Genomic DNA, 25471 nt, shown 5'->3' on the forward strand with positions numbered 1-25471 from the left:
TACCCGTGTCCCAGGTGAGTGCAAAGTAGGCGTGAAACATGACTAAGTCAGGAATTTCCTCTCGCTTACTCAGGTGGTAGCGTTTCAGGGCCACTCTGCACGGGTAAGTGCTACCCATCCACTGCCCTCCAATGTGACCCAGCCCTGACTCAAAGAGATGACCTGTAGAGGAGGAGTAAAGGAAGAAACACCCACCCACCCACCTGAGCAACATAAGTGCTAGTGAAGACATGGATTCAAACCAGTAACCTACACCTGAAAGGCTTGGTCAGCCAATTCTAAACTCTGGAGCCAGTCCGTGTCTCATTTATGGCTTTTTCTGCTCTACTTTTCCCCATTATTGCTCATCAGCAATGAATCCCTGGCTACTAGAGACGGGCCAGAACCGGAGCGCAGGATCCAAAATTCCCCTACATTTTGGGAAAATTTAGATCCAGATTTAATTCCATGTCTCAGAGTCATCGGTAGAAGGTAACATTAGAGAGACACTTGCTCCTTTATCATCTCAGGAAGAGCTGTCTGTTTAGCTGTCCAGTTTAATTCTAAGGCACCTACCATGACAGTACCAAAGCCCGGTACGTAATTAAGAAATACTGGCATCCATAAGAAAAATGGCTCTCTGTGCTGCGCTGGTTGGAAAATTTCAATTTACTTCAATGGAAATTTTGAAATGTTTTTGTTTTTATTCAAATTTCCCTCTGAAAACTTACAGGTTTTCAGTAAAAAAAACAAAAATTAAAAAAAAATCAGGTGTTTTTTTTGGTGGTGGTGGGGGAAGCGGGAGAGGAAAGGTCGTCAGTAAAATATTTAAAAAAAAAAAAAAAGCACGTCCGGATGCACCAGCTCCACAGAAGAGCTCCAGGGATGCTCCGAGGCAAATTTGGCCCACAATGCTGCCATCTGCCAGGGCCAAATCCTGTCCCCAATCGCTTCCCCCCAGAGGCTTTGTTGATTCAGGGTCTCCGCACATACTTAAGTCCCATTGACTTCAGTAAGACTTAAGCATGTGCTTTGTCCAATCGGCCCCTTCCAGCTCCAGAGAAGCCAATGGGACTGCACAGTGTGAGTGAAGGCAGAAACCAGCTGCCAACTGCTTGCCATAGAGGTGATCTGTGATCTCCCCCAGAGCCTGGCCTGGGTCAGGAATGAGGAGGCTGAGGAGGGTAATAAAAGAGGAGAAAGCCTGAAATCTCTCATTCTCCCTGTGCGGGCATTGGACCTGAGCAGAACTCCCTCTGTTCCCATAGGGCCTGAAGGGGTTAACCTGACTGGCAGAGTTCAGGAGGCAGGATCCATTCTTTATTAATGACCTAAATGTTCCCAGCACTTGCCAGTTCTTCAGCCTCCTGTCCCCTGCTCTCTTCTTTTATGGCCATGAATACGGCAGGGATACCTCTGCAAGGCGGAGCAGACCTCTAGCCCTCTGTTGAATGCTGCAATGTAAGGTTTGCAGCAGGACTGACTGTGCAAACAGTATTACAGTGATGAGCACCCCAAAATGCCTATGAATAAAGCAAAATACAGGCACTGCCCAGCTGCAGAGAATCAAGGCTGTGTGTGTGTGTGTGTGTGTGTGTGTGTGTGTGTGTCTGCCTGTCTGTCTGCAGCACTGTCCCCAGCTGGAAAGAATCAAGGCACTGGGTGCGCAAGCGCCTGCGTAGGAGTGTGTTTTTGTAACTCGTGGAGTTTTGTTTGTGTGTGTATGTTTGCGCGTATCAGTGGGTGAGCTGGGTTCTGTCGGAGTGAGAGCTGTGCGTAAACGTGGGCACGGGAGTGCGTGTTTGTACGTGTGAGTGTGTTTGTGTGTGTGTGATTGTGTACGTGTGTGATTGCCAGGAAGGGGGGTTTGGTGTATACATGCAAGTGTCAATATGCATGCGTACAAGTGTGAAAAAAAGGCAAGTCTGAGTGTGCATTTGGCCCATGGGTTGGATGCAAATTTCAATTTGCATATGTGACTGTACAGATTATGTCTAGGTGAGTTGTGAGTGTGTGTTACCATGTGTACAACTGTGCTCGCGTGGGCATGACTGTGTGCAGGTGTGTGGAACACTAATTGCTCTTGGAAGAACAAAATCAAACTGCTTCTTTTGCCCACAGCTCAGCAGGGGTTCAGAGCTGCAGCCACTGCTCCATGGCAGTCACACCCCTCAGCTGGGAAGTTTGACAAGTAGAAACTAATTGTGTGCTAAACAATTACAATGTATTGCTTTATTTCTGTGAACACTCTAATCTAAATTAGTTAAAAAGGGAGATGGGGGAAGCCCTCCTGCACATCTGGGCTTGAACGCAGCCTAATTATAGCACTGCCCAGGGTGCAATTCTGGCTTAGGTATGTTTGTTGGTTTTATTAAAATGGGAGAGCAATTCAGAACAGGGAAAAGGCTGTGTCAAAAGGTTGTGAAAACCTTCTGATGACAGCTCAGCTGCGAAAGAGAAGCCCATGCTTTTCAGTGGGTTACTAGCAAACTTTGATCACCTCTGGCTAGGAGCAATTCACTCGTTTGCGGAGAGCTAACACACTTAAACCAAGGTGGTTGACACAAGGCCCGTGCACTGCTTACACTTAGAGGAAGTATAGCCTAGTGACTAGAGCACTGGACTGGCAGTCAAGAAACCTGGTTCTATGCTTGGCTCTGCCACCGGTGTGCTGGATGACCTTGGTCAAGTCACTTTCCTGCTGTGTGCCTCAATTTCCCCATCTGTACATGATCCTGACCTCCTTTGTCAAGTACTTTGAGATCTATGGGTCAAAAGCACTTGGGGGTGGTATCATTGTGCTTGCTCTCTGGATAGGCATCAATTTCACCCTGTATTAGCAAGCACCCTCAACTCCTACTCAAGTCCATAGGAGCTGAAGGCACTCAGCACCATACAGGATCAGGCCCAAAACAATTTTTAACAGCGAATACCTCCGCAAACAAGATCTGTTCTTTCTGGGAGCCCTGGGCCTGCAAGGAGCCCAGGAGCCTTCAGCTAGTCTGACGGGTGGTGGTGAAGCATGCGGAAATAATGCACTTGAGTGCATCCTCTTCCCTGGAGGCAATCCGGCCACTTGTCTCACACTCAGCATGGCGCTGGTAGCACCATAAGGCGCAGCCGGCTCTGCCACGCAGGCTTGCAGTGCAGCACGAGTGGCTGCAGGGGGGACATGAGGCTGGAGGGCAGTGGGGAATACAGAGTGTAAGGATGAAAGGGCGCACTTCCTGAGAGGAGGCGTTAGACACACCCACATGAATTTCTAAACCAGCTCTGCCTCCAGTACCTCACCTTGCTCAACCTCCGGCTCTAACCCTGTCTGGATCTGCATCCCAGCTCCTCTGCCCATCTCTCTTACCAACCGAGGGCTGGCTTCAGAGGGGAACAAGCAGCGGCCTCCTACAATCCGAGCCCCCCACCTCAGTTATGGGAAGCTTTGGTCTGGGTCTGGGCATCACAGCACGGGCTGGTCTTAGCTTTCCAGCTAACTGTTATTGGACAGGAAGCCAACCTGATTCTCCTCTGCCTTTACCCCTGATGTGGTCCTTCATACCGGAGCAAAGCAAGTCACTCACAGTGGTGGTGACATATGCCCCCCGCTTGGCCCACCCTGTGACCGACGACAAAAGGGCAGTGGGTGTGTGTCAAGCCCTAGAAGGCTAAGAGAGTTAGACCTGTTAATCCTGTCCTGAGCAGCGTTAGAGGACAAAACGCTCGTTCTCTCTATGGTACTTCCTCCAGGGGCATATCGAGGATCCCATTTTACAGAAATCAATCAAGTCACTCGAGTCCTTCCTTCCCCTTCAGGTACATGTCTGTCTTTAGTGACCATCCGGAGCAGCTCACGCCTCCCCCATGCGCCAGTCACCCCAGGAAGCGGAGAGCACAAGCCAAGCGACCTACGAGCGTTGCTGTTACCCTACAGCCTAGGACTGGTCCTACCAGGCAGCCATGTTCTCAGAGGAGAGGGTCACGCTACAAACCGTGGCTCCGTTCATGGCCTCTGGGAACTCGGCCAATGGCTGGGAGCGTGACGCTGGCCCCGAGACGCTGTCACGGCCGCACACTGACCTTAAAGGTGTGTTTCCTGCTGATGTTGTCCGACGGCTGGATGGCCGCCACCCGGAAGCTGAGGAGCGGGATGCTGCCCAAGATGCTTTCCTCCTTCTCATCTGCATTAATGAAGGGGGAGAAATGGGAGTTAGATAAGGAGTGGGCTGGGGGGAAGTTCCCTTTCTGAGGCTGGTTTGGAAATACCAAGGTGGCTGGCAAGACCCGTTTCCCCTGGAAGGCCGCAGCGCAAAGAGACGGGGAAATGGCCGAGGAAGCTCGGACTAGGAACGCATCCCTCCCTTCTCCTGCTGAAATGGGAGCCGGGCTCCTGACAGCGAGCAGGAAACGCTGCGCCTGGACCGGAGCCAACCTACCTGTGCAAGCCGGCTCCCTCTCCCTGTTGCATCTGCCCATCTGTTGTTCTCTCTCTCTCCCCGTCACAGCTCACAATACCGGCTGGTTAATTATTCATGCCCGCCCTCCAGACGTGCTGCCGGGGATTAGGCCGAGCCAGCGGCTGGCTGGAAAGTGGAGGTTGCCAAAGGTGTGGCGCGTGTGAAGGGACTAATCCCCGCACCGAGGGGTGCTCTAGCTTGGAAGAGGCCAGGGGGTCGGTCGGGAGAAGGCTGGGCTTGGCTAGGAACTGACTTTGGGTCTGAATTCAGGACCAGTTTCCTTCTCAGAATGGGAGAGCTGTTTCCCACAGACTGGGAGCTGCCATGCTGTGTGAGTGCCTCCTCTCATGCCCTCTTCATTTCTTGGAATCATTGATAACAGTTCATCCTGTTGCTCAGAGAGCCGAGCGGACCCTGGGAGGTCCAGGAAAAAGGGTGAAGGGTTTGGTTTGCTGCTGTTAATCATGTACACGGGGACGCTGGAATTGGGGGCCTTATCAGTCAGGTCCTTGGCACGCCAAGAGCAGTGTCCCTGGTATGCAGGCCCACAGCGCCTCACTGGGAAAGGCAGGGCTAGCTTCTGGGGCGTATCTGGTCCAGGGGACTAAGGGAACATCTGAGCCAGCAGGGAGCTATTGAATTTGTACCAAGCACAATCCCTTGCACAGTATTTAACCAGACCGCAGTGCAACCTTCCTCCCACCTTGAATACTGCAGCAGAAGATGCTGCAGAAAAACGTACGGATGCATGGATGGAGCTAACTTCCCCAGCATTCACCACGGGGAGCATTATGACACCGTCACCCTCCTACCAGCTCTCTCAGGACCCAATCCTGCCAGGTGCTGACCTTAGGTGACTCCCATTGAGATGGCAGGTGCTCAGTTCCTCAAAACAGACCCTTTCTGTTAAGAGCAAAATTTTAGCCAGGATTTCACTGGCTGCATCCCTGCCCTCCCCCTCAGCAAAACTGCTCTGCATCAAAGAACACACTGGGTTTCCTCACCGGCAGCTGACTCTGAGATTTCACCCCCACTGCCCACCCTGAGCCCCGGGCGAGACCGTCTTGCCTCACGTGGGGACTGGAAATAAGTGGCTGAGGCAGAAAGACAGACTGGGAGGCAGAGCTGCAAATACACGGAGACAGAGAGAGGACGGTGGAAACAGAGCAGAAGTGTAGACCATTTCATGACCAGCTGGTGCTCTGGGAGCTGCTGGAGCCCTGCCCCATCAGGACTGGGCCCACTGGTTGGCTCTTTGGTCCTTGACCCCGCCACACACCTTTGTAATAGAAGAGGCAGCGATCCACCAGCACGAACCAGCGCTTATTCCATTGCTTCACACCAGAGCTGCCCTGCAAAAGGAGGCAGATGTGAGAGGCGGCCCCCGACCCATCGCTGCTCGTAACGCTGAATGAGGGGAAAGTGGGGGCAAGCAAGTGGGAGAAGCAGCAGCGTCTCGCACATCACAGGGGGAGCCCAGGGTGTGCTCCACTGAGGAGGGGGCCAAGGCTGAGCCCAGCTACATGGCGCCAGCTGGCTTGCAGGAGCCGTCACAGGGGAGATTTACTGGGGAGAGGGGCGGGCACCCAGCAGCAGCGCTCCATGCTGCCACAGCCAGACCTGGGGGATGCCCTGGAGAGAGGCTGGGACAGCTGGAGAATGGGTTGCATAGCACAGCCCCCTGTCGGGAGCGGAGGAGGAGTCTATGGGCAGGTGCCGGGTTGCATGGAGTGGGCACCCATGCAGTCCCCCTGGGGCCCAGGGCCACCACACCGTCCCTTGGGACCCCCCTCTGCTGATGCCCAGGGGTCGGCTGCCAGAGGGAGGCGGCGCTGCGAGATGCATGGCTCAGCCAGGGGGACCCTCCCTGCAGCGACCCGAGAGGGACGTTACCTGCTTGAAGAGCCAGCCGCTTTTGGTCACCGCAGCGTTGGGATTCCTCTTCATCGAGTTGGAGCGCTTTCCGAAGGCGATCCCCTTCCGGGAAGGACGCGAGGCCTTCAGAGAAGGAGAGAGAGAGAGAGAGAGAGAGAGAGAGAGAGAGAGAGAGAGAGCAGACGCTCACAATGCACCAACTTTAACAGGCTATGGAACGGTTTCTCCCGGGGGTGGCGGCAGCAGCAGCTGGGGCATTTGCTCTCCACACAAACCCGTGGGAAACAGTCAGACCCAGCCATGCAGCTAACTGAGCACGCGGCTAAGGGACGCCATGCAACACAGCCATCTGGCGTGCGAAGGAGCGCTGCATCTTACCGCCAGCGCTCCTATCCCATCACCCCTGGGGAAATCTCAGCCATTCATATACTTTCCCCAGGCTCGCCCTGGCTTCCTCCTTGCAACCAGCTCTGGCAAATTAAGGTTGGATCCTAATCGCTGCCTTCGCTTTGCTGACGCTCTGATCCCACCCAGCTCCTTCCCCTTGGTGTAGAAGAGGCGTAACAATCAGTTCGCTCATACACCACATTTTTTCCATTCACAGATCCGAAAGAGTCTCACAAAGATGGGTCAGTATCATTGTCCCCATTTTACAGAGGGGGAACTGAGGTACAGAGTGGGGAAGCCACTTGGTTGAGAGCAGGTGGTCTGTGGCAGAGCTGGGAAATTAACCCAGATTTCCCAAGTGCCCAGTCCAGGGCCTTAACCACAACACCAACCTCCTTCCCTGAATGCCTTTTGTGCAGGCTGGGTGCTTCTAGCTGCCCACAGCAACTCCAGCAGGACAAATACATCTGCTTACCAGCAGGCATTCACCAGGGCAGGTATGCCTGGTTACCCTCAGGCCATTCGGGAAGAAGAAGGGCCCTCTCAGAATTCCAGAGGCATTAAGAACTCTAGGTGTAAGGGACAGCTATGAGGGTTCCACCCAGTTGGGCATAGATTCCAGGTCTCCTGGGTTCCAGGCCAGTGCTCTGGCACTGGTCCACAGTGCTCCACTCAACATACCCGGCCATTTGGTCGTTCCGGAGGCACTTCTGACACCATGGGGTGGTTGGATGATTCGCTGTTGACGGTCGCCGGTCGCTTCCCGCCCCCTTTGCTTGACATGTCCAAGGTACAGCTGCAGTCAAGAGAGGGAAGGAAGGTAGAGAAAGAAGCTTATTGGAGATCTCTGCCAGGTCAGCTGAGGAATCCTGCCCCATACATACAACACAGCACTACACTTTTGGTGTTTGCCCATAGACACAGGGCCGGAGCCAAAGCTCACTGAAATCAGCAGAAGGTTTTCCCCCTGACTTCCATGGATGACCCACACTGGGTAAACACACGAAAGTATTCACCCATACATAGCAAAGCAAGGCTGACTCATCTCACAGCAAAGCCATACTGTTCCCTACCATGCCTGGTCTGTGGATCCCCTGCCATGTTACTGTGGTCAGAATTTCCTTGATATGATTACTTCTTTTCCCCTCCGGTTCCTTCACTTTGATCGCTACCTACGTACACATACACCCTGCACCAGAAATAGCAGCATGCTGAAGCAAACCTACTTCTGTAAGTCAAATCTTGCGTTTTCTTCTGGGATGTGTCCAGTCACTGGGTGCAGAAACGTGGTCCGTCTTTCATTGTGGCTGGAAAACAGAGAGGAGAGTTCGGTGGAATTAAGCTGCTTTGGAGTGAACTGAGTGACACGCTCCATGTGCTGGCCGAGGGGCTGTTAAGCACCATAGCCCTTATTTTGCAGACTGTACCAGTTAAAAGTGATGGAAGTTGCTGCTGCAGGATATTACGGAGGCAAATAATTGAACGCTAGACTGTGCCCAGCCTTCAGCTTCTTTCTCCCACTGCTCATGAATGAATTTCAACTCACTCTAAGGGTGGAAACAACATCTACAGTGACTCTACTTAAGTAAAAATGATCAGGTTTAATCAAACCACATGCTTCAGGGCATATGTTTATCACCAGAGAGGGTCAGGAAGGATTCCCTTCTTCTGCCACACCGTATGGTTTAGCATTGTGCCAACAGATGCATTTTGCAGGGTTTACCTTGTAAACTTACCCCTGAAACATCCAGCACTGTGTACTGCTGGAGATGGGATACTGGCCTAGATAGGCCGGTCTCTTCTTGTCCAGCTGTTCTCATGACTAAGGTTGAGTGAACCATGGATAGTTTGAGGTGGAGGGAAACTCAGTCTGTTTTGGGAACTTTTAAAATTAATTCAAGTCTAGGAGATGCATGAATTTGAAATACTGGTGGGTTGTGTGTGTCAGGCTGGGGGAGGATTATCTGATTCAGTCATAGCTGCCCTCACTTCTGGGTAAAGAGCCGCCCGACTATATATTAGGGACAGAAGAATCTTCTCCACAAATTGGATGGAACCCAAGCTGGGAGGCGGGTCCCAATTATGCTCCTATTTCAGCCCCAAATTCTTGGGCTTTGTGGCTGTAATTTCAACTGGGCCCTAGGTGTATGCCACTACGAGGCAACTACTACTGTAAGGCACAGTGGGATTGCATGCAGGAGACTGGGCAAACCCTAGAGCAACTCGGGAGCTGGAGAGAGCCAAGGTCAGAGCCCAGTGTGGAGATAAACACACAAGGCAGAGCCCGCCGAGCAGCTGCAGGTAGGCCTGGCCGACATATGGTGCGGGAAGGTGGAGTTCAACCGTGCACGATGCTCTCAGTCGCTTCTTCCCACTCAGCAATGATGCCACAAAAGAGACTCTCCTCATGTCAGCATCCACTGTGCTCCCGCTTCCCCCGGTACACGTCCAGTCCTGATGGGTGGAAGCGCTGAGGCCCCACTTGCCATTAGCTCTAGGTACAGACATGACACAGGAACACAGACTAGCAGTCGCCCCAGCACTGCCCCCTAGGACGTGCTTGAATTCCACAGGCTGTTTCCTATGGAGCATCCATTTGGAGGAGCAGCAGGTATTGGAACGGAAGCTGTCACAGGTGTCAACAGACCAGACTAACGAATGCTCCCCCAACAGCATCCACCTGTCATAACAGCCTATAAAATCTCAGTCTTCAGGGGGTTTCCTCCCTGTTCAATTTGCTGTGTGACGCAGCCACACGTTCTAACAGCCAAAGAAACAGCAAGCGCACTTGCGGCCATTAGTACAAGGCGCAGACGTACATAATGCGGCACGGGCAGAGCTTTGCAGGTGCTAGTAAACGAAGCATGAGCTACACGGCCAAAGCCACGCTGATATGGATTTCATATCATCAGTCAGACAAAGAGCCCCTGTAAAGGCATGGCTTTACCTTGCACCTTTACCTGCTCCACATCCTCCTTATCCAACTGGCAGTCAGCAGCCATCACCCCGCACTTTTCATACCTGGATCCCAAAGCACCTTACAGAGACAGGCTGGTATTTGTCAGCTTAGTTCATAGATCAAGAAACTGAGGCACGGAGAAGTTAAAGGGGCTGATTGTCAGAGGTACTGAGCTGCCGCAGCTCCTACTGACTTCTGGACTCGTGTGTGTGCGGTACGTGCCAAAAGCAGGCTGCAAGAGCCAGATCCAGATGCCTGCACACAGAACAGGACCGTGAGTGGTTCCACTGAAATGGCTCAGAGCACAGGTGGGGTACGGCGTTACTGCATTCAAGTGACGCTATCGGCATCTGCACTAAATCCAGAGTCAGTCCGTGGCCATTGGGAACAAAATCCAGGAGTCCTGGCTCCTTGTCCTCTGCTTTAAGCACTAGACTACAGCGGCTCCCAACAAATTGTTGCCAAACCCAGTCTGTGAGGACCATTGGCTACTGGATGCACAGGTCCATATCTTGCTCCCAACCCCTTTGATTTCTATGGGGTCAGAACAGAATTTGGCCCATTATCTCTGGCTTCGGGAATAGAGCTTCACTAAGAGACAAGGCTCTCTGCCTCTCCTTCAGTCTGTGGCAGACCAGGAGAGAACACTCTCCGTTCACTCACACATGCAGAAATCAATCAGATTTCCCCATCCCAAAGGATAGCCGCAATCTTCCCTGCCGCTTCCCAGATAAGCGAACCTTCACAATTCCACGGGGGAGTCTCTGGAAGCTGGATCTAAAGGAGAGGGTTGTGGCTGCTGGCTTTGTCCCCCTTCTACACGCCACTCACAGATGTTAATAACAGAGCCGCTCTTTCATGGAGGAGCCAAGTGGTGGTAGCCAGCCCCAGATCAAGTGTCGAGTCCAGCGGAGGACTCCAAAGCAGCTCAAGCAGCCACCTGAGTTCATCCAAAGAGCCACTTTGAAAAACGGATGGATTCGCAACACTTAGTGAATGACAAACTGCCGCCGAACCTCCCTCGTCCTCCCTTCGCTAATGCACACGCTGCATAATCTGCTAAAAGAATTTCATCTGCACTGCCCAGCAGAGCTTGCAGAATGGAGAGTCACGGTACGGTCTCTGATTGCCGAGACCTCATTATCTTTACAGGACATATCACAGAACACTGACTGTGACATGATGAGATATTAACATAAAACTAAACTACTGCTATCCAGCTAAATTAGCACGGTAATGTTCTCCGACGTGCTGTTTTTAAGTGGGAAAAACTCAACTCTGGTCTGACTCCATCTGGCCTGCTGTTCTTTCCCCCCCATTTACCCCATTGTTTAGAAAAAGAGTCATTCACAACGGTAATGGCCCTGCAGCCCTATTAGGTGCAAATTAATGAGATCAGACTGCACGTGGAGAAGTCTGAGTCTAATCAGAGAAGGAATTGCATCACTAAGAGCTTGATTCTGCCATGCATCTGAGTAGAATCTTTTGCCTCAAGGAAACCAATGGCCTGATCAACTCTCCTTAGAGTGTCTTTCAGTGGAAGTCTTTCACTGACTTTAATGGTGATTGGATTGAGCCCTGAATTAAACTGGTACATCTTTTGTGGTTTAACTATACTGGTATAGTTAAAACGATAACACCTTCCTAGGACAAACACAGTTATACTGGTTTAAAAGCTTAGAGCTTATTCCTGTACGGGAAGGGTAGGGTGACCAGGGGTCCCAATTTTATAGGGACAGTTGCAATATTCGGGTTTTGTCTTAAATAGGCATCTATTGCCCTCCACCCCAGTCCCAATTTTTCACACTTGCTATCCTGTCACTCTAGGGAAGGGGAATAAATGATACTGGTATAAGGCACCTTTTTACTAGTATAACTGTGTCCCCATTATGGGTTGAACTGGTTTCGCTATTTCAGCAAACACCCCTGCCGCCAACAGACAATTATATCAGTATAAAAATGGTGCACAGATCAGAATTGTGTTCAGTTCCTAACATCCCTAAAAAGTTATGACATTCAGGATCAGGGGTTCTGGCTGGGGCTGACTTGCCAAGTTTGTAATCAGAACTTGCCCAGCAGATGCAGCATGCCGGCATGGCCCTGTTTCTGTTTACAAAGCTTTGCTCCTCATTTCCTGCCGACCAGATGAATGATCTGATTGTGGGCATGTTTAGAAATCGCTTTCAGTGGGTCACAAATCCATCCTTTCATGTAAATTCAAGTTTTTACACAGTGAAAAGGCTGCCGCAGCCAACTGAGGTTACGTGAGCAAAACTCAAAGTCAACAAATTAAGGAGTGTAAAACCCGGTGGTTTCTGGGGATTTCGGCAAAGCTCCCCAAACCACTAGCACTGCCAACAACGCTTTTCACTGGCTAACTGCCCTGTTATCAAAACGCAAGCAGCAGTCGTGCCTTGCCCACACTAGGAACATCAGTCACCAGTGGTGCAGCTCCAAGCTCTTTGGGTCAGAGACGTCTCTTTGCTCTGGATATGTACAGCACCTAGCACAATGGGGGCCTGGTCCATGACCAGGGATCCTAGGCTCTCCCATAGGACACAAATAATTTTATGCCCTCCCCTGCCCATTACCATACCATCTGAGCATCTCTCAATCTTTAATGTATGTATCCTCACTATACCCTGGGGAGGTAGGGCAGGGCTATCATCTCCATTCTCCAGATGGGAAACTGAGGCACAGAGCGACTAAGTGACTTATCCAAACTCACTCCCGGATTCTATGGCAAAGCAGAGGCGAGGTCCTCGGCTGGTGCCCTAACCACCGGAACATAATGGAACATAAGGAGTTTTTACCACTGTCTCATCTAACCCTAAACGCCCAGTACAGTTTTCACTGGCCAAGAGTTATAGGTCCCTAATTTCCTAGTATGGGTGGAGCCATCCAGCATCTGAGTCCTCTCTGCCTCATACCTTTGTAGCCGGTATACAGTGAATGCAGAGCCTGGCCTATACAAAGTTGTACCTAGTTAGCTAAAGCGGTTTAGTTCAACCAGGTTAACTTTATGTATAGCCACTCAAATTGCTTTAAACCTGGTTTATAGTGATTTAGTTTGTACCTTACATTAGCTAAAGCAACATAAACCAGATTTAAACCAATGTGGAGTATCCACACACAAGACTGCACCAGTTTAACATCACACTTTCATTCAATCCAGTGCAACTCCTGCATGTGGACAAACACCACGATGCCACTGAGCGGCACATTGTGTTCTCCACCCAGGTGTGAACAGCTGCTGCATGAGGAGGATGACTCAGCCTGCAAGCACCTCCCCAGTCCAGTAGAAGGTTGTTTTTCATCCTGCCTCTTCACATTCAGGCAGGGCCCGAGATCCACAGCTCACTAAAGCCACGGGGAGTTTTCCCTTGGACTTCACTGTGTTTTGAATCAGGCCCTTGGCTGCCAGCTTAGAAAACACCAGCGACCAGCAGGCGTCAGGTGCAGTCTATGCTACAGCCCTGGATCTCCCCTCACTGCAGTGAGTTCGAAATCAAGGTTTAGGCGTGAGTACAAGTTTCACTACCAGACTGGCTTGATCCTGTTCTATGGAGGATTGCCACGTTATTCCAGGGCTGCAGTCTAACCACTCCCCCCTCCCTCCAGCATCCTGGCAAGACACCGACTACCTGCATACAGCTAGCTATCTGCACACAATGTGGCCCTCATCATCACAGCGTCGGCGCGCTGCCGGGCAGCTCCGCTGTGCACCAGGCTGCCGTGTACTCCCTGCCCACAGATGACATCAACATGCAAACAGGCAGGCTCTCCACAGAGTCGGCAGAATGATGAAAGGTGGAACAAGAAAAAGAGCTGCCGTGACCGTCCATCCCTCCATCCACCCACTCACTCAGAAGTTTCATCTGAAGGCCTGGGATAAGGCCAGGGTTAGAGGATATTGAATGTTTGCTGGCAAGAATCCTACTAAAGGGAGCTCTTCCTGGATATGTCCTTTACTGTCCAAACAGCTTTATCCTTGGCCAATACTAATTCTCTTTCGGTTGTTTTCTCCCCCACTCTGTTAGCTTACAGGGTTTTCGTTAGCCTGTGCCCCAGATGAAAGAGGGGAAAAATCTTATTCCCCAAACGGGGCTAGCTGTATTATGATGTTTATAAATAAGGAAGCTGACTTTAACAAAGAAATGGAACCCTTTAAATAACCCTGCTTCCTTATTGCTACATTTCTAACTATAAATGATGGGGGGGTGGGGGACAGGGAAAGAAGGTGTGTTTTGGTTGCCCTGGGTTGTTCCTGGTTTTAAAAATAATCACATAAGGGCCAGTGATTTTGGAAGGACAGCAATGCCATTACATAGGTAGGGGATAACCTCCCATCTGCCCCACTCCACCTTGCAGGGAATGTTGTTTTAAATGGAAGCAATGACGGACCTTTTGCTAGAACAAGTGTTTCTGCTCCCAGGGCATGGGATAACCCAGGGACCCCTTAGCAAACCTAATGTTCCCGGTGTGGTCGGAATTAGCAGCCGTGGACAGGTACCACTCATAGGGTTCTTAGCCTGCCTGCAGCCTTTGGTCAAAGGGTTTCATTCATTCTTCCAGCCAGCAGCAGGCTTCTCTTTATCCTCAGGCACGGTTCCGCCCGAGCCCCCCACCCCCAGCTTTCATCCTTGGTAGTTCTGTGCAGCATCTGCTGCTGGCATTCATCCAATTGCTTCCTTCCACCCCTCCAGCTTCCCAGGACCCTTCCAGAGAAAAGTAACTTCCTCGGAACCTCCTTAAATAATTCCTCTCCTAGCAGCTGCTTTGCCTGACCCGGCTCCATAAACTCCGGAGTTAAGCATCTCCTACCGAAGCACTGCAATGCAGCAGTCACTGACCAAGCTGAAGTTCCCTCATCCACTTTACAACACACACACACACACACGCCTGCCTTCCTGGTCTGCTACCTTTCCCCCCTGCCAGCCCTGCTGTCATCCACCAGGTGAGTCCTACCTGACCCGACGGTCTGCCCGGAACTTTAGCATGGTGACAGGTTCCCTTCCTGAGCTCAGCAGTGATCCCCATCTACGACCATCCCTTGGGCAAGGTGGGAGACAGGTAAGTCTTCCTGCAACTCCAGTGGCTCTTCTATAGCACTAGGCAGTGTACCATGGGGGGCGATCCCGCACCGGCGGGGAGATGGAGTGGGTGAGCTAATAAGCCTTCCATCCTCATCTCCAACTTGTCGGACTCCCTTGAGTTCAGTGCTGGTCGCATTTGCCTCCTGTTCCTTCTCTCTCCCCCACACCCCTTGATTCCTGGGCACGCCGGAGGAGAGAGGCATTCATTCTCTCTAGGCATCGGGGGCTATTCTAGCCCAGTCCAGGCTCATCATTCAAAGTGAATGAGGCTCCCAGCCTGGCGTGCAGGAGCAGCCAGCAGGCATGCCGAGCAGGGAGTGAGAAAAAGAAAAGCGAGCCCCCCTCACAGTTCCCCAAGGAGAGAAAGGCGAAGGGTAGAGACACTGCCACACACGCACGTCAGGTGCAGCCGGAGAGGATTTATGCTGCAGCCTGACCCTACCCACTTGGGAACGAGGGAGCGGCTCTTTGCAAGGCTGAAGGTGAAGAGCAGAGGGCGCCGGGTTTTCTGGAGGAAGAGTGGCTTGGCTACCCTGGCCCCTCCTGGGGAATCATTCTTATCCCACACTGGAGAAATCTGTGGCTCTCCAAGGGACGGAGCATGTTACAGGGACAGGAGTAATTAGACAGACAGACCAACTGACCTCTATCAGCTGAGTAAATTGCAGACACACTGAGCAGGGGATTACTGCTAACTTGGGTCATGGCAGGGGATTTATTAAACTGGTCCCACCCCCTGCTGCTCTTTTTCTGTTTTTAAACAGTCGCTCATCTTGACAGTTCTAATGTGGCCTTATATTCCTCCCCAGGTCGGCCAATATCGCTTCTTCGTCGGCTAAGGCGCAGTGGGATCATTTTAGGAAGGGAGCGTGGACTAGTGGTAGGAGAAAAGGCCTGGGAGTCAGGACAGCGGAGGTCTACGGCCAGTCAGCTCAGTGAGGGCGTTTTCTAGAGCCGTGGCTGCAGAAAGAGTCTGGGAGTCAGGACGCCTGGGTTCCACTCCTGACCAGCTGTGGGACAGACCACCGGCTTGAGTAAGAGCTAGCACAAGGGCGGGCAGGGAGGCAGAGGACCTGGCTTCTCCTGACTGTGGCACCGAGAGCCATAATGCTTCCCTTGCTCACAGAGGGGGATTTGTTAGGGTTCACAAAGCCCTTTGCAACCCCAGATTTAAAGGGTAAAGCACCGGCGGCAGGGTGCAGGGTCAGACACTGCAATGCACTCTCCCCCGTGGGCAGGCACTTTGCAAACCGCATTTCCATCCAGCCAGATAGTTAGTGCTAGAAGATGGGGGAAGGGGTGGGAGAAAACGAATCGGTGACCTTTAAAAGAAAGCTCCAAACAAGGAAGCAGAGCTTGGGATACCAGCTGGCTTATATCACATAGTATTCACTCCCCCTTGTCAGGACCGGAGCAGCACAGCCAGCCCTGGGCTGGGAGCAGCTTGGCACTACAGCCGCGGCGCTCCGGGGAGGGGGCGCTACTTGTGCAAAGGATGTCACAAGTAGCTGACGAACGAGCACTTTTGCTGCCATCGCATCATTCCACCGGGTAGTTCCGAAAGGCCATCGCTTCCCGGAAGCCCTTAAATCCAAGCCAGCAGCCTGTCGGGTCAGGCGACGGTCCATGTGGCAATTCGAAGCTCCCAGCTCAGGCAGGGGGACGCAGACTGCAAGGCCGGAAGGGATCATTATGTCACCAAGTCAGGCCTGCTGCATGGCCCAGGCCACTGGGAGCACAGGCGAGGGAGATGGAGGATGAATGCTTATCCCTCTTTGCACTGTCCAGCTGGACTCGCGGGAGGTGCGTTCCCCTCTCCTCACAGTAGTTACCGGACAAGTTGGACTTTGGAGATCTCTGCTCCCCTGGGCCCTGCCAAGAGCAGTCCCAGCAGGGGAGATGCTACCTAGGGCTTAGAGGAGGGCTGTGTTGTTATCCCCAGGGAAGAAGGAATAAATGAAGGATTTGACCAAGGCCACGCGTTGAGTCGGGGCAGAGCCTGGATTAGAATTTGGAAACTCCTGGTTTCCCAGCCCGTCCTCGGACTGCTAGACCTCACCCCTCTGGGTAATGGCAGCCGTGGGAGAAGTTTGGATATTCAAGGAACATTCTGGTTAAGTTACTCATCTCAGTTCATTGGGAAGGGGATTGGAGAAGGTGGGGGATAGAAAGTAGTGGCTAATTTCCCTGGTGGAAGAAACGCTGGGTGAGATCAGGGTGCTGCCCTGATTGCCACAATTTGGGGCATAACCCAGGCTGCCAATGAAGAAGGGGTTTCTGCGGGCACAGCAAGGGGCAGAGGGATAGCTCCTTGTCTCCACAGCAACGTGGACACAGGCGTGAGGTTAACTGCCAGTGTCTGCAGCCGGGCCAGCAATGGAGGAAACCCCCCCGGGGGTCACCGTAGAAATGATTGCCTCTGCATCCTCCTTGGTTTCATGCAGGGCTTTCCGAGGAGAGGGGCAGCCTGTCCTTAGCTCTTCTCCCACTCGCTAAATCACATGCAGCTGCCAAGGGAGCAGAAATCAGAGGCCAGGCTCTGAGCTGCCATTTCATGCTCCAGCACCATCAACCCGAGCCGGTAAGGGACAGAGCTGAGTCCTTAGAAAACTCCCCACACGTTACATGTACATCCCCCATTCTCCTTGCTACCTGGGACAAGGAGCTGTTTCCCCCCTCCAAAGAGCGACTCTCTGCTTCCTAATCAATGCTGCTGGCCTCTGGAATGTCCTCATAATGGGCCAGTTCCATAGGCCCGGAAATGTCTCTAGTATTTTCTCCAGTTATAATTATTAGTATTACAGGGGCACCAAGAGACCCCAAAGAAGATTGAGGCTCCGTTGTGTATATACTTATAGTGAAAGAGCCCTCCCCACCCCCCAACAGCTTACAATCAAAATAGAGAAGACAAAAGGATGGCAGAAAGGAAAGATTACCACCCTAATTTTACAGACAGGGGAGGGGGAAGTGAGGCCCAGAGAAATTAAGTGACTTGCCCAAGGTCACACGAATTGGACCCAGCTCCCCTGAGCCCCAGCCCACAAGACCATCCTGCTCTGATTAGACTGGGACCACTTTACACGTGTGGTACCCAACACCTTTCTTTGGAGAGGCATTCCCCGCTCTGCAAAGCGTATCAGTACCTCTGAAATGCAGCCACTTCTGGGGGGAGGAAGGGGTGGCATGGGAGCAAGAAACCAACCAGGGGAAACATGGACCAAGGGCACCAGGACAAACCCCTTGTCATCATCACTAAAACAGCTCTGCTTAGGCAGAGGAGCTGACAGGACTTTGGTTATTAAAGGCCTCATTTTTAAGGTTGAGCCACTCCATCCTCTGACAGCAAAGCACTGTGGACTCTATATTAGGTCAGGGTGAAGCATGACCCACTACTCAGTCACCAATGCCATGTCCCCTCCAAGTCCCCCATCCACCTACCGGCCCAGACCCAGGCCCACCCTCCTTAGATTGTGAAATCCGCCCAGGTCTCACCCAACTGGTGGCAAGAGCGCAGTTACCTCCTAGGCATCACCCAGCCTGGGCAGTAAAACCAGAAGGGTCACTTTCCTAGTCAGTTTCCGTGGGCAGCAGCAGTGTGTATTCAGCGATCCTTTGACAGATCTGAGTACACAGTGGCTGCCTGGAAGCTCAGGCTCCTCAGAGTGCCAGCCATTGTGATTATTAACCATGACATCCTTATCACGATCCCGCCCACAGCTGAGAACGCCTGGTGCAAGCCACGGAGGGCAGAGGAGATTGCTTTACCCAGGTACTTTCAAAACACACTGCCCCCGCACTCAGGAACACTGCCTGTACGGCTCGGCTCTGCCCAGGGAGACATCTACCTTCTCTCTGCCGCATTTACACAACCGCCCAATGAGAGAAAGGGAGATGAATTAGGTCTCAGCTTTCCCAGTTTCTTTTCAACTCATCTCCACCTCCAGTGAGCTGACCCAGGTAAACACTATGGCGACTTCCAAATAACATCATCTCCTTAGTTGTAAATCAGTGACAACCCTTCACTGATATATTACTTCCTACATAAATATCACCTCTGTGCACACTTGGTTAGAAATATCCTCTCTGGGCAGGCTAACCTAACCTCTACAAACAGAGTCGGCCTATGCCCATGGCTGCTCCGTGACTGGAGTTAAGACAGGCTTAAGCTGAAGAAAACTCAGCATAAAAGCAACCGTTTCTGCAGTGGAACTGGAATTTAGAAACAAACATCCATGCAAATACTCAAACCCCAAGTCGGTGCTAACACCTGGGTAACCTGTGTCGATCAGGAATCCCCCGAGCAAATGGTCACCCTCTTTCAGTGCCCAGTCCGCCCACTCCATCTCCTGTTTGTGAAGGACTGAACAATAGGGGACATGCTCCCAGCGGTTTCGTGGGAACACGTGGTGGGTCTCTAGAAATGGAACCAGAAGCCTCAATTTAAATCCTCCCAAACCTTGGGAAATTTCAGATCTGGATCCAAGCCTGAACTTCTCGGCTTGGGTCTAAGCTCTGCTCTCCATATACAATCCAGTCCATTTCACAGTCATGAAAACCAACACGTAGGGAGGCGTGTGCGCATGCATGCGTGTAAATGCACACACACGGGATCCGCTCAATGCAGTTCCATACTGTATAGCCTCTAACTTTCGTGTACAAATGCCCTAAAAAGTCAGGTCAGCAGCAGAGGATATCCCTGCCCAGGCCTCCTACTACAGCTGCTGAAGAAGTGCCGGGAAATTTTGAAAGTTTTTCATTTTCATCCAAATTTCCCATGTTTCCCCCCCCCCCCCCCCAGTTTTTGAAAACTGACTATTTTTAACTGAAGAATATTAAATGTGTTTTTCCATCAAAAAACCCCAAACATTTAATTGAAAAGGAAAAAAAAATGGTTTTCTACAAAGCTATTTTTCCACAGAAATTATGTTTCCACGGATACATTTTGACCAGCTCTACCATCAAACTCATCACCCACTTGTATCTTCATGTGATGTCTTAGCTGGCATTGCACAGGGCATTAGTCTCATGATACATGAAAGAGCCTAGCGCAGCTCCAGGATCCTTTAACGATCAATGGACCACTGATGGATTTAAAGCACCTGTGAGCCAAACCTTGGTCATATCCAGAGTTAAACCAAGCAAAGGGTTACACGTGATTCTCCGTTCAAGTTTTTCCCACCTGTATCTAATTGAACTGGCCTGTGTTGTGTCGGGGTGGCACTGTTGTTCACTCGGATACCGTGCCTTACGCTCCTTGTCAGCATTAACAAAGGTGCCAGTCACCGTGTTATTCAGCCATCTATTCAAGATCTGCTTGACAATATTAGTTACCAGTCCCACGGGCAACCAACAAATGGGGGGAGAATCATGCCACCGTTCTGCACCACCTCCAACTTCCTGGCCTTGTGGGGTGTAGGCACCATTTCTAGTCTCAACCCAGGGAAGGAGCGAATCCATCCAAGGGCTGAGGACATTTGAATACAGGCAGGCGGAACAGACCTAAGTTTTCAGGCAGTGGCTGAGGATCATCCTGCACGCAAGTCAGAGCCAACAGGGCAGCATGCACAACCGGCAGCCATCCCAGCAGTGGGGAAGGACTGCACTGCACGTTAGTCACGGTGAGGGTAGCACACGCAGCGAGCGTCAATCGGAATCAGTCTCCAGGTTGTGGGCAAGGACTGCCCTGCGCACGGGTCAGCCCCAGGGTAGCAGACACAACCAGCTGGGCAGCATCCCGCCACGGATCCCTAGAGATGCAGCAGGGTACCTGCTGGCAGTACAGCTTATCTTCCCTCCATGCAATATTCATTGGCTCCGCCGTCAATGCATCAACATTACACCGCCCCCATCCTCTCTCTACCCGCCACCTGGGGAGTGGTTTGATTTCTTTGGCACGGGGCCTCCCCAGAGTCCCTGCAAACTTTTTTTTTCCCTTATGTTTTTTGTTTTCCCTCCCCGCCCCCTTGTTTGCACCACAAGCAGAGCTTAAGGGCAGGGCGAGCTGGCAGTTCTTGGCAGGCTCTCTGCTGCGTCCCACTCACCTCCACGTGGCTGTGTTGAGAAAGCCATGGCCCGGCGCCAGACAGCGCCATGCCCCAGGGCTCAGCAATTGGCTGGACTAGCATCCAGGGAGGCCGGGGTGCAGAGTCACCTGCGCACCTGCCTTCCTCTCTGAATCACAGCCACGAGACTCCCAGCACACCCCGGCCTCACCTGTCTCTGCCGAACTGGCAGCTGTGCGTGGCTGTTTGCACAGTGACTCAGGCTCCTCTTTAATTACACTGGAAGCACCGGACACCGACACCAGCCACATGGCTCATCTTTACGACGGAGGGATCTCTGTAAACCAAAGCGGGAGAACACACGCAGCCCTGCAGTGACTTGGGAGACACCTGCATCCCAGGACATGGTGGGGTGCACGCCAAACCACTGCTAACAACCTCAGTGTGGGCCCGGCTGGAAATCTAACCCTTTGGGGTCACCGCCCCATGTTCTCACTTTGGACAGGTTGTAGGAATTCACAAGTAAGCCAGTGACCACTGGCACAGGTGGTGCCAATGCTGGGTCAAAGCTTGTCTTCTTGGTCACTTGTTTGTACAGCACCTAGCGCAATGGGGCCAGACACAACAGACCGGGGATCCTAGAGACTACCATATCAGAAAAACAGTAACAAGCCTACTGGCACCTACCTGTGGATATACAAGCCTCCAACACAAAATCAGGCTTCCAGGGACGGAGACAGCCAGGTGACGCTAACTCTGCTGATTTTCCAATGACGACGCTAATGATGACCTTCCAACACCTTTCGCCAGAGAGATCCTAACCCTGGTGCCCATGCCAAGCTCTCAAACCACACAGGGCTCTGGATGCAAGGCCACTGCAGGATCTGGCTTTTAAGTGGGTCTCTTTGTGGTGGCCAACATATTCCAACAGTGGCCACTGGTTCTGTATGCTGTGGGCACTCGGCACCTCTGAAAATCAGGCCAACGCACCCTCAAGCTAGACACCCAGCAACCGGCTGGGGACAGGAAATGAAGAGGATCCCCCCATGCTGCTGAAACCATGGAGGGGAATTCAGATATAGAATTAACTCTGCCGACTTTACATATCAACCTCCGTGCGATTGAGACCACGTCCGAGCCCCGTCCATAACAGGACATGCAACTGCAATGATAGGATGTCATTACAAAGGAGGCAGAGATGTCCTGGAAGAGGGGGTGGAATGATCCTCTCCCCCACCCCAGGAAACCCCAGTCAGATATTAGCCCCCCAGCTTGGGATAGTTTCCTTTGCAAAGGGGTTGGCAGGAGAGCGGGCCACCTGTGTGAGCTACTGCTGCTGCCGAAAAAAAAAAAAAAACCACAGTGACTCAGGTCCAGCAGACCCGTGCCTGCAGGGCTGCAGCAGGTGGTTTCCCCCTTCCTTACATAATCGGATTCTTGAATTTGGCTGGGTCAAACCACAGAGCAGGCACCAGACGTGTTGCCGTCCACGGGAGGGGAGGCAGCACCTTCGACATGCAGGCACTGGCCCAGGGCAAGACTCACCCAAGCTGTTCGGAGAAACAGCAGACCAGCCCGTGGCATTGGCACGGCCTCTGCTCTTTGCTTGCCAGCCTCTGGGAGGGAGAAAGCCGGGATTCTAGGGACAGCAGTGGAGCACCGAGCATACGAGGAGGCGGCACTGGACATGCACTGGCACTAGCAGGGGAAGATGATGTGTGAAGGACGCATTCCTGATCAACGCAGGGAGATGATTCCTCCTGCATTTCCTGTCAGCCCGAGAGGCTGCCTAGACTCCAGGTACGATAAGGGCCCACACGCCAGGAGAGAATGCGCCAGCGTATTGCACCACGGGTGAAGTGCAGCCACCACACGCTCCACTGCTGGCTGGGATTGATGTGGTGAAGGGCCCTGATTGACACCCCCCCAGTGTGTGATATACACCGGCTAATGGAAACCATCCCGGAGCCCCCGCCATGGCTGGAGCGTCTGGGATTCCTGCAGGCCTGAGGTAATGGTCACACTGGTGGGGCCTTCCTGAAAGGGAGGGAAAAAAAAGCCTCTCCTCTGCACCGAGCCGTTTGTGTGCCAAGAGTCTGCCCAGCGCCAAACTCAGACCAGACTGGAAAGGGCAGTGGGAAACCCGACATTCTCCCCTTCCCCAGTTGTCTCACCCGTCAGAGCCCAGAGTACAGACCTTGTTTCCACCTCCAATAGAGCAGAGCTGCTTCCGCTGGAAAGGAGCCCGGTGCTCCAGTGAAATCCCACCAGCCCCTGCTCTAGGTTTACGTGAAAACACAACCCTGTCTCCTCCAGCATCCCAACCAAATTTAAACTCTGACGCCTCCATTCTGCCTCCTCCAACCGCACCCCTGCTGTTTCAGATGGAAGCTACTCCTCCCCTCTCTTCCTCGCCCCCCCCCACCCGGTCCAAAACCCAGTTGCTCAGTCATGCAGAATGGCTACCTCGCCCCCACCCCAGAGGTAGCTGCATTTCCATGGCAGGCATAGTCACTTCTACGAGCACTCAGATCCTGTTTGCAACAGCAGAAGCCACAGAAGTTAGCAGGGGCAGAGGATTATTCCGGGTGTCTTTGGAGGAAAGTTAACTTTTGGCCAACAATTTGCCGTAACCTTTTCAAATGTGAAAAATAAAACTGTTTGTCGAGAGATTTTGCATATGTTCTTAGACACGGCTCTGGGGCAAGCAGCCAGGCTGCTCTAAACCTAGGGGGCTCGCATGGCTGCAGTCCAAACCAATCTTGTGCTTTGGCTTCCTCCTTTGTTTTCCTATCCCTTTCTTCACCTCTCCCCCTCCCCCAAATCCATATCACTCTCCCCCGATTAAGGTCTTGCTAGAGCCTTTGGAAACACTTTTCGCCTAGGAAGCAATTTGCTGCAATGCATTTGGGACCAAAGGGGAGGGCAACAATCGAACTAGGTAGCAGGGGAACTAACTTGCTGTCCATTCTCAACACCTGGCCTTCACCCAGTCAATATGTTGGCACCTGCTACCCAACGTAGCTAAGGCCGCCCCAGACACTTGGATGGTCTTGATTTTGTTAAAACAAACAAACAAACAAACAAACAAACAAACAAACAAACCAACCTCACCAAGACTTGGGAGCAACAGGCTGAATTCTGACCACGCTCGCCCAGCCCTGGTTGAAAAGCCTCTACGCCACGGCACTGCTTAGCAGTGATGTAACACGATGCATCCATGTGCTGTGTTTGTACAGCACCTAGCACAGTGGGCTTTGGGGTCTGGGACTGGAGCCCCTAGGTACTGCCACAATACAAACAATAAAGAATCATCCACGCGTATCAAAATGCTTCACACAAGGAGATAAATATTTTTACCCGCCCCCCAGTTGGGGAAACTGAGGCACAAAGCGGCGACACAAGTTGCCCAAACTCACACAGCCAGTCAGTGTGAACAGAGTAAGGAGCCCTGGGCTCTAAGTCCAGTGCTCGCGCCACAGCTCGCGCTCGCTGATTTACCTACTAGCTGCCTCTGAACAGCTACTAGTTCTTTGCCTGCTTTGGAGCCACGGCGCCGTAGGCTAGTGCCACGCCAGCTTGCACCGGCTAATTAATGTCAGGTTAGTTCAGTCTTTGGATGGGAGACCTGCCAGGAGAGGCCGTGCATTATGTTAAGTGAGCTCTAGACTGCAGCTACAGCAGATGAAACCCCCAACATGGCTGTTGAAGATCTCCTGGGACTTGACACAAACATGGACTCCTGCACGGCAGGAAGAGAGGCCAGAGTCTCTCCCCGGGTTTTACAGATGGAGAAAACGAGGCAGAGAGCAAGGATGGGCCTGGCTCAAGGTCACCCAGCCAGCACATGGCAGAGCCAGGGCTAGAGGCAGGTCTGCTGAGTCCCAATCCTGAGCTCTAACCACTACATCCTTCTGCCTGGAGCTGAGCACCCAAAGCTCCCATTCCGTTCCATGAGAGCTGCAGGCCACCTCTGAGAATCAGGCCCCTAAACACCCATCCGCGTTCCCCCTGCCACTGTTCTAAACTCCCAACACCGCCGATCACCAGACCCCAACGCCCTCCCGCGGCCTGCTACCAACCCAGCCGCCTCCAGCCCATCAGACAAAGGGACTCAGCGGGTCGACGGCAGATAGAGAGAGGGGGGGAAAAAAGAAAGGAAACATTCTCTCTTCCACGGTGTGTCTGTGCCCCGATAAACCAGACGCGAGCACAAAGGGGAGGCTTTGTCTGGGGCTGAGCAGCCGAAGGAATCCATCCGAGCATGGCAGGGAGGGAGCCGGCCAGCAGCGCAGCTTTGGAAGGATTTATTATTTTCCCCAAATAATAACAAACAGACTGCTGGTTCCCCCCCCCCACCCCCCCTCTTGCTGTTGGGTTTCTCCCCTGACAGGCATTTATTGCTCCCTGCCTGGCTTGTTCTTGCCCCTCAGCATCCAGCCCTGGCAAGTGACAGCCGCTTATCGGAGGAGAACACTCCAGACCCCACACAGAGGCCCGTGTCTGGGAGACAGGCTGACAGGAAGCACATAACCGCTCGACTTGCCTTTCCCCACCTGCGGGCTGCCACCCGGCGGGGTGGTTGTCAAAGGGGGCGGGAGAAGGGTGTTGTGTTCCTGCTGAGTCAGAGGCATCAGATTGGATCCTGTTCTCAAAGGGCAAAAATCTACAGGCCAGCTGGTATAAATGGGCTTAGTGCTGACCTCAAGGGAGCCGCACTGATTT

General features: G+C 52.4%; 1 protein-coding gene across 9 annotated transcripts in view; it reads right to left on the reverse strand.

Annotated features, from left to right (window-relative positions):
* Positions 1–25471, reverse strand: part of PLEKHA6 (pleckstrin homology domain containing A6) — a 134756-nt gene that overhangs the window by 38379 nt on the left and 70906 nt on the right. For 8 of the 9 annotated variants that reach the window (XM_067531850.1, XM_067531853.1, XM_067531851.1 and 5 more), the window contains 5 exons: positions 7916–7996; positions 7371–7485; positions 6321–6425; positions 5707–5779; positions 4051–4151 (listed from right to left, as the gene is read on the reverse strand). In XM_067531850.1, the coding sequence (XP_067387951.1) occupies positions 4051–4151; positions 5707–5779; positions 6321–6425; positions 7371–7485; positions 7916–7996 (475 nt within the window). Of the gene's footprint in view, positions 1–4050; positions 4152–5706; positions 5780–6320; positions 6426–7370; positions 7486–7915; positions 7997–14616; positions 14967–25471 lie in introns of those variants that run through there. The other variant, XM_067531854.1, reaches the window with a different exon arrangement.

The sequence above is a fragment of the Emydura macquarii genome, unplaced genomic scaffold (assembly GCF_026122565.2).
Source record: "Emydura macquarii macquarii isolate MOO-44397 ecotype Brisbane River unplaced genomic scaffold, CSIRO-AGI_Emac_v2 contig_3220, whole genome shotgun sequence".
Lineage (NCBI taxonomy): Eukaryota > Metazoa > Chordata > Testudines > Chelidae > Emydura > Emydura macquarii.